The 9739-nt window shown below is 43.1% G+C and overlaps 1 protein-coding gene across 1 annotated transcript in view; it reads left to right on the top strand.

Annotated features, from left to right (window-relative positions):
- The first annotated feature begins 554 nt into the window (after positions 1-554).
- Positions 555-9739, top strand: part of SLC12A2 (solute carrier family 12 member 2) — a 55410-nt gene continuing 46225 nt past the window's right edge. The window contains exon 1 of the mRNA XM_063129465.1: positions 555-1283. Within this exon, the coding sequence (XP_062985535.1) occupies positions 591-1283 (693 nt within the window). The 5' untranslated portion in view covers positions 555-590. The remainder of the gene's footprint in view (positions 1284-9739) is intronic.

The following is a 9739-nucleotide window of genomic DNA, read 5'->3' as shown; positions in this document are numbered from 1 at the left end:
AAGGTGGTGAGGAGAGGGCGGCGGGTGACGTCGCTGCGGGGGCCCCGGACTTCTTCGTGGGGCGGTAGTCCGAAGGGCAGCGGCCGCTGGAGGAAGGCGCAGCGAGGCTTGGCCACGCTGGTGTGAGGAGGGAGGCCAGGCTCGGGTCGGGTGGGGGGTTTCCTTAGGACGCGCCTTCGTCGGGGCAAGGAGACCCGCTGAGCGGAAGGAATCCGGAGGCTCCCTCGGCCGCGCTTTCCTCGTCTCCCTAAGGCGGTGAAGGGGCTGCACTTCTCGCCGCGGGCGAAGGAGGGGAGAGAGACAAGAGCGACCGCGTTGTTGCCGCCGCCGCCGCTTGCAAGAGAGCATCATCATCACCTGGCGCGGCGGCGGTTGCAGGGGCGGAGGGAAAGAGAAAGGCGGGGAGGGGCAGGGGCAGGGCGGCTGCCTGCTTGCCTAGGAGGCGCGGCGTGTTGCGTTGTCTCCTGAGTGCCGCACAGTACAGCCCGGCTGTGGCGGGGCACCGCTTGGCTGCAAGGGAGAGAGGCAGGGACTCGCCGGAGCCGCGGTAGAAGCTGCTCATTCTCCGGCCCGCGCTGTGAGGAGGAGCCATGGAAGGGAAGCCTCTGCAGCAGCCTCCTCACACGCCGCCGCCGCCGCCACGCTCCGGCTCGCCAAGGCTGGAAGCAGCCGGAGGAGGAGGGGCCGCCGAGGAAGCGCCTCGCTTGCCGGCTAGTGACGGGGATGCTCCCCCTGGCGCAGGCGGCTCTTCTCCGGAGCCCGGCTCCGGGCTAGCTCCCGTCTCCGCAGCCGCCGGGGACGGACTAGGTCGACCGTTGGGTCCCACGCCGAGCCAGAGCCGCTTTCAGGTGGACCTCGTGGCAGAAAACTCTGGCCGAGCGGCCGCGGATGGGAAGGCGAAGACGACGGAAGCGCCCCCCAAAGCCCCCGAGGATGGGTCTGGCAAAGGCAGCGAGGAAGCCAAAGGCCGATTCCGGGTGAACTTCGTGGACCCCTCAGCCGGGGACGACAGCTCAGGCGAGCACGGCGGCGGGCTGGAGGGCTGCAATGTCAGTTTCCAGAACGGCGGCGACACGGTGCTGAGCGAGGGGAGCCTCCATTCCGGAGGGGGACACCATCACTACTACTACGACACCCACACCAACACCTACTACCTGCGCACCTTCGGCCACAATACCATCGATGCCGTGCCCAGGATAGACTATTACCGGCACACCGCCGCCGGTCTTGGGGAGAAGCTCATCCGGCCCAGCCTCGCTGAGCTGCACGACGAGCTGGACAAGGTGAGTGATGGTGAGCCGGCTCCACATTTTTCTCCACGCAAAATTGTGTCCGTGTGTACGCATGTGTGAGAGAGAAAGGAGTGCATATATACACACACACACCAGATGTGTGGTGAACAAAGATTGACTTTGCAGAAATGACAAGCGTTCCAGAGCTTTGGTGACTGCTTTTCTCCTACCCTGCAGGAGTGCACAGGCATCAGTTGCATCCTAGAAATAGGGAAGCGAAAGGATCCCTTAAAAGGCAACTTAACCTAAGCATTTGCCCCAAGACAGGGACGTTTGGAAGACAGATGCCAGTCCCAGTGTATTTATTTTATTATGTGATACTCTGTGGAATTGCAATGAGCTAGAATTAGTCACAAATACCATTTTTTAAAAATTAAAAACCCAGAATGTCTCTTAAACTAATGGGTATCTGGCAACACCACCATGCATTGGTAAAGGAGCAACAAGCTGTTGCAGTGCTGGTGGTATAGAACTAGATAAACACTGTCTTGTCTTTTGGGCTGCCAAAACTAGCTTAGGTTTAACTGGAAATGCTAAGCTTCAGTCAGTATACTTCACACATTCTTTCTGCACAAACTTGGCATTATCAGATACACATTAAAATACTCTATTCTCTCTCATTCTCCTACCTTTCTTGCATTATCTGTGTTGTCTCAGGTATGTGTGCATGAAGCGTATGCTTATAAATCAGCAAAAGTCAGTAGAGTACTTGCAGTTGAACATCTGCAGAGGTTGAAAACTATTTGCTGTTAGAGTGATAACTGCAAGAAAGATGGTTGTTTATATCTCCAGATTCCTGCTTCTTTTCAGTCAGAAACTTCTCATGTGGGATCAGCTAGCTGCTAGGGGTACACAGGACAATCCTGCAAGGAAGGTCCTGACTCTTTGATGTGGGGAACAATAAAAGGTCACCTTGAGATTGGCCAAAGAAAATCCATTTGCCTCTGCTTTATAACTAGCATCCTTGCCTCATGTGACACCCCCCCCACACACACACACACCTGGTTGTCTGTGTATTGAGATTACTTAATGACATGGAGCTGTTTGCCATATCACTAGGAGGAATCCAACTTCCTTTGGTGGGGGGGGGGGGGGCTGTCTGTCATAAAGGCAGTTCATGCCGCTTGGCATAATGCTTCTCTTCATGGACTATTGTATTCTGTGTAAACTTACTCGTGTTTGCTATGTCACATGTAAACAACAGGCTTCCCCGGGCCTGCTCAAATTCATAAATGAGTTGTATACCATGTCTGCAGAAGACACATAGAAATCTTGTTTTAGGAAGTCAATCGTCCAAATAACTTTTTGGATGTAATGGGATTATTTCTCTGGTCTATAATTGTTTGTGAAAATGCTGTTAACCGGAGTACAATAGGGGGCTTTGAAATCTTACTCTTCTTGATAACTTCAGGAATGATTTTTATCTTATTCTTAAGTATGTCTATCAGTATTCTTAATGCTTTACTACCATGTCTTAGAATCTTAAAAGCTGCCTATGTTAAATTATAGGACTCACAACAACTTTTATTAGGCAGTATTGGTTTGTCTTTGTTTTAAAAAAAGCTTTGCTAATGACTAACACATAAGATGGTTGAATGTAAATTCTGCTAACAATCTCCTGGCTTTTAACTGTAGGTCAGATTTAAATACCCTCTTCATTTGTTATATTGTGACAAAAGGAACCCAATGTGACAGCTTTGGCTCTAAGTTTTCAATTAAATTTCAGTCTGAAATATCTTTGAAGGGTTATATTTCACTAGGAAATTCAGCAATATGTTTTGCACATGTTGATATATAAGTGGAAGGTGTGTGTTTTTGTTTTTGTTTTGTGTTTTTCAGACCTCTCTCTTTTAGAAAATATACCTTACATGGTAGAATTAGCTAACGGATTTGAAAGAAACTTTTGTTTATTAATAAGCTCACATATTTTAAAATAGACTTATATATAGTAACTTTCACTAAATCCTTGTCACTCATTTTTAATTTAAGTGGCAGTTCTGTTATCTACTATATATATCTACATGGATGTACACATTGGCATCAGTCCTTAAAATGGGACTCCTGTTCCTTTGAGAAAGACATGTACATCTGTCACTTACCTATAACTAGTTCCCTATATTGTGGTGAAAACTCTACGAAGAGGAGAAGATGATGTTTCAGATCTCAGTAATGGGGTCAGGTTCCCCCCCAAAATAGAATTGCATATTCAGATATTCTATTGGAAACTCTTTCTGTATAGCAGGATGACTTAATATAAAGGTTAGATAGTTAAGTGAATTCATGTATTAACTTATGGAAACCAGCTAAATACATATAGGATTCTGTTGTTCCTTACCTTAGTTCACAACTTCAAGTTCTAAATATCTATAATTGAAAGGGAAAATATTTGTTTTTGGCAGGTGCAAAATCAAACTTATCAAAATGCAGTCAATGGACCATATTACTACATTTGTACATCCTGCATGCATGCATGATCTAGCAGTTGCCTCAGTCCTACTTCAGTCATGACAAAAAACATCTGAAGCTTAATTTGGCATTTGGTTGATAGGCAACAACTAATTGTAGATGAGTAAATGTAATGATAAAAAGAATGTGGAGCATATTTGGATGCTGCAACAGAGAATTCCAGTGCTGGTGTTTACTAGAAAAGTTCCTTTACCACCACCAGACTTACTGGAAAACATAACAAAGTTGGTCCCTCAACAAAGATATCCTTTCACACCTTTGATAATTTCATAGATGTATCTGTCTTATGTGTCTTGTGTACCATTTCTATATTACCATCTTTCTAGCCTTAGCAGATTGCCTTTTCTAGGTACTAATATATATGGGATAATTCAAGCTTAGCTATTTGTGATCAGTTTGTTTCAAACTGTGAGGTCTTTGTAAACTGGCACATAAGGTATTTGCAAGTAGAAGCCACTCAGAACAAATTATGGGAACTCTTAATGCAGTAGCCATTCTAACCTTGTCCATGTTTTTTGCTGCCTTTTCTCTTCCATGGAGTGAAGGGTAAGAAACAGTTAAACTCTCCATGCATCAGGAAGTATTTCTTGCTCTGTATAAGAGCCATTTTATTTTTTGCTTTTGGGGGTAACTTAAGGACTTTTATGAAATAATGAATACTGAGAATACTAATTCTTTGGCCTGTGCATCACCCTTATGCCATATTTCCTCTGGTGTTTCATTCATTTTTATCCCAATTTTCTATTAAAACAATAACCAAAAGTGACTCACAATAAAAAATAAAATACAATGAAATAAGCAACAATTAAAAATAGATCATTAAAACAGAACAACATAGTAAGAATCAATAGTAAAACATACTGAGCTGTGTCAAAGTAGATTACAGTCATCACAATAGTGGTGCCCTAAAGAGAAGTGTAGATTTGCCTACCTTCTACTCCCAAGTATGCTCCAGGTTGCACTCTATTTACTTGCTCCCATTGAATTCAATTATAGTCATTGAGAACTGACCAGTAAATTTAGGTTTGGGAAATTTCCCTAATACCACTTTTTATGTACATATCCCTGCTAGAGTTCATTTTCTTGGTCACAAACTAGTGTGTGGCCATGAGACAACCTGACATATATAGAATCATGTGGAGTCCCATCTACTCTAAAACAGTGAAGTCAGTCCAGAGAATAACAGTGCCATGTCTGGATAGAAGCAGTAGTACATGGGGCGAAGTAATACTGCAATTCTTTAATGGGGTACTTAGCAAGATGGGAGGGGCCATTGCTCAGTTGTAAAGCACATGCTTTTCTTGCAGCAGTTCCGAAGTTCAATCCCTGGAAGACTTCTCAGAAAGACCTCTTGCTGAAACCCTGGAGAGCTGCTATCAGTCACTGTGTAGACAGTGCTAAAGTAGATGGACAAATAATCTGACTTGAATATAAGGCAACTTCCAATGTTCTTGTTGTGTGATCACTTGACTTTTATGGACACCTTGGATAGCCTTTCAATTTAGGCTGTTTCTACACTGGCCTTCCCCCCCCCCCCCCGGGTTGTCCCTGGGTGCTCCCTGTGCATCCAAATGACGCACAGGGATTCCTGGGGGCAGTGGGGGATGGGCAAGCATTTTTCCCAGGGTTAAAAAACCCCTGGGGAAACCCAATTCTTCCAATGGTTCCAGGACAATCACGAGGACCGCGGGTGGTGTGGGCACCTGTCCTGGCTTCTTCCCTCCTCCCCACGAGTAACAGGGGCCAGCAGAGGGAAGGAGCCGTGCCGGGGCAGTCCAGGGACATCAGGGGTGGGGAGGGGAGAAGGTCAGGTTTTTTTTCTTATTTTTAACTTACGTTTTGCTGGAGTGCAAGTGCACTCTGGCTCCTATTGCTTTAAAAAAATATATGCTGGGCACGATGTCCATCTTTACTTCCGTGACATCATACGGCCATCTAGACACAGGGCAACGATCCCGGAAGCCAGAAATCTCAGGGTTGTGTCCCTCTACACCCTTAGGTGTAGAAAGGGCCTAAGCAGGTTTGGGCTGCTCACCTAGGGACAACTGTTACTAGGTGAATGTGTGGCAAACTACATGGCTGTAAAAGCTTAATGTAAACAGAACTTTATTTTGTTCAACAGCTGATTCCTGTGAACTTGTACAATTAGATTGGACTGATTGATTCACTACATTTGCATTGAGCAAAGGGTATTAGTGAAACTCTCTCTCCTACTTAATATGCATTTCATATGCAAACTTTTGCATCTGAAATTATTGTTGGGTTTGGAGTAATATGAATCATTTTAGGAGGTTTATGTCAAGTTTAGGGTTCAAACAGAAGTTCAACACTTAATCCTAAGGACTGAATTGTTGGTTAAAACAAAGTAAATGTATCTTGCAAATGTTTGCTGTTGGCATCATTAGGCTGCTAAGAAACATGGTAGAAATAAGTTTAATATTCAACTAAAGAGGGTTCTATCCTTAAAGGTGGCCTAAAATTGTTTTAAATGCATTAAAAGCAGTTACGTGTTGTAGAGGGGTATTCAGAAGTATTTTCTGCACTCTTAGGGCTCATTTACACCAAGCAGGATATTCCACTATGAAAGCGGTATATAAGAGGCAGGAGTCACTCGACTGCTTTATAGCGGTATTGAAGTGCTCTGACAACTGTTGGTGCCCACTGACACATACCATATACCGTTTTCATAGTGCTATATCCTGCTTGGTGTAGATGTATCATGGGCCCCAACAGTTGTCAGTGCACTTCAGTACCGCTATAAAGCAGTAGCGCAGATCCTGCAGTGCACTACAATACCGCTACAAAGCAGTAGTGTGGCTCCTGCCTTTTATATATCGCTTTCATACCACTTTCATAGTGGAATATCCTGCTTGGTGTAGATGAGCCCCTAGTCTCTAAATCACCTTCAAAAGGCCATTTCTGAAAATAACCTGAAAGACAGAGATATTTACTTATGTAATTGGGTGATAAGATATTTAATTCACAAAAATAGATATCAATAATCTGACAAATAGAATCATGGGAATTAAACAGCCAAACTACATTTTTCTATGTTGACTATCTAATGATAGTCTTTTTAAGTGGCACTTCACCACCAGCACAAACCTCTATGCCTGGTCAGATTGGGAGCATTGACTACCCGGTCAGATTGGGAGCAGTGACTTCTTCCCACTATTCATAGTTTGTAGCTCTTAAACCAGAAGATACCATGTTTATAAACGCGAGATCTTGATTCTAGGATTCAAGTCCTGGGGTATGAATTGCTGAATCAAGAAGGTTAAGTTCAATTTGATTAATGGTTTCTCTTAGGCCTTTGCTAGACCTACAGGATATCCCAGGATGGAGGAGGGGTGATCTTCTGTTGTCAGTAACACAAGATCCCGCCCTTGTTTACACGTAAGGCAAGGTGACTCAAGAAGAGAGCTGTTGTGCCCGCCATTTTTTTTAACTTTGAAAGGGGACGATGTGCACGAACGCTCGTGCGCGAAGGTAAGGTTTTTTTAAAAAAAATTAAATTGATTTTCCCGCTCCCCCCCCCCGCCCTCGATGGGCGCAGCTCCCGGCTCCGTGCGAATAATCATGCGGAGCTGGGAAAAACTGTGAAAACAGGCCACACACTGCAGTAGGGGTAGGCTATATCCTGGGGCCAGGGAGGGTTGATCCCTCCCTGAGCCTAGGATCCCCTGTGCGTCATCTGGATGCACAGGGACGATCCCGGGTATCACCTCGGGATATAGCCTTGTCTAGCAAAACCCTTAGTTTACACATAGAGGCGGAAATGCTGATGGAAGAAGTTGGTTTCAAGACCAACTTCTGAGCTCACAGGGTTGGATCCAGACTTAGTCATACGTAGAGAAATCCTTTTTAAATCAATGGGACTTAAGTTAGTTATGTTAGTCATGACTAAATTAGGTCTTGTTGATTTCAATGTGCCTACTCTAAACAATCTGTATCCAAATCACTATGAATAGTGCGGTTCTAAAAAGGGGAGTATCTTCTGAACATATCCATATCCTCTTACCAGGGATGGAAAGGAATAATGAGATAACTTAGAAAACAACATTTTTTGTTAGGCAAATAAAATTTACGTTTATTAAAAGGACCGTAATTTAAAGATACTTTAAAAAAAGTAAATGTAGTTAGACAAATAGATTGCTTGAGGCTTGAAAAGTATCCTTAGTTTGTGAAAGAGTGCTGTTATGTAGGATGTTTTATTGGTGTTTAAACAAATGAAGTAATTGCCTTGAGATTAGGAGATCTGGGCATAGTATGAAATCATCATCTGCTTAAGGACTCATTCACATGATTTCCCCCCTCCACCAATGTATTTATGAATGGTGTCAATGGGGTGGCTGAATACCAACTCCCCTTGCAAAGGAGAGATCCTAGGTGTCTCTTCAGCAGAGGGACAGGGAAAGAATACTCTAGCCTGCTTGTCAGCACAGCAGACTTCTTAAATTGCACTAAAATGTGAGATGCTTTCTAAAACAAGTAAATCATAAGACAAATGTAATAGGACCATCTCAAAGCCAACACATTTAGAAAGTGGCAAACTCTGAGTCCTTTCTATGTCAAATTCCATCACCTCCCTCCATTATCTTATCAGGTAAAAGAACTTTAAAAGGGAGGGGTGCTATTTAACTCTTTGTAGCTCTTTGGCCTGCTTAGAGTAACCTGGCCCACTACTTTTCTTCCAAAAGGTACATCGTGGTGCTTTAGTTGATTAAGGAAGACATTCAGAGAGGGAAATTGTAGAACTAAATGCAATCTGCAATTCTTCTGGTGAAGGGGGTATTATTTCAATCTGGGAGTGGGAGCAAAATGTTTAATCTACACTTGGAATGGCCGTGACTGTGTTATTTGGCAGAATGGATGCAGACAAGGCTGTAGAACTACGTGCAAATGTGGTGCTTTTGAGGATTATTGTAAGGTCATGAGCTAGCTTATGATGATGGCTCATAAAATCTTACTCAATGACTTGATTGAATACTAAGCTTTCTAGTAACTGGTAGTTGAAAGTGACCAGTGGGAAGTCTGTTCAAGAGGATATATAACTAAAGAAATTCTAGCTAATGAAGTCTTGCGTAGAACCCTCACCCCTAAACCAGCTGCTTGCTTTGAAAAGAAAGTCCCTAAAACTACTGTCCTTGGGTAGCTGAGGGGGAGGATCTCACGATCAGAAAATCGCTAGATTCTCCCCCCTCCCTCCCAGAATGCCAGGAGGTCTAGACATGTCTGAAGAGAAGATCCATTTATGAACTTGGGCTTTCCTCCTGTTTTGGTGTACTGAATGGATTCAAAACATTTTGTGGCAGGAGAGATTTGGTGTGATTCTTACTTGATTTTATAATAGAGTTGTGCATGAACTCCATAGAAAAGCTGTGATTAGTAAAGGAGAACTAGCATTCATATAGCATTTCAATGTACCAAGTATTGCATTTAAAGCAACACTGAAAATTGTTTTACAGAGTTATTATTCATGTCAGAATTACCTCTATACTAAAAGGCACATCTGGATATTTGTACTCCTAGCCATTATGCTGAACCACATTTTAAATATCCCTAACAGAGCAAAGTATTTTGATTTATTACATATTCATATTCTACATACAATATCTAATAGAAAAGTATCAGCAGTTACTTTTAGTAGCTTTGTATGCTATTGGTTGTATAGGAGACAACTCATCTTCCTAAAGAATTCCTATTAAAATGTTGTGTAAATGTAATAAAAGTAAAATATTGTGTTGGATCCAGATTTAGTGATAATTAGAGTAGACACGTTAAGTCATGGCTAACTTAAATACTATTGATTTAGTAGGTCTACTCAAGGCATGACTAAACTTGGATCCAACCCATTATCTCAATTTATAAGTTAGTAAAGTAGAAACCAGAAATGCAGTAACAATGTTATGCTATTTTTAATATGATTAGAGTGTATAATGCTGACATTATCTTAACTGAATGTAAAAATTACTCTTCTA

The sequence above is a fragment of the Elgaria multicarinata genome, chromosome 6, assembly GCF_023053635.1.
Source record: "Elgaria multicarinata webbii isolate HBS135686 ecotype San Diego chromosome 6, rElgMul1.1.pri, whole genome shotgun sequence".
NCBI classification, from domain to species: domain Eukaryota; kingdom Metazoa; phylum Chordata; class Lepidosauria; order Squamata; family Anguidae; genus Elgaria; species Elgaria multicarinata.
Note: the sequence above shows the minus strand (reverse complement) of the source record. Positions and strands in the feature narration are given on the sequence as shown.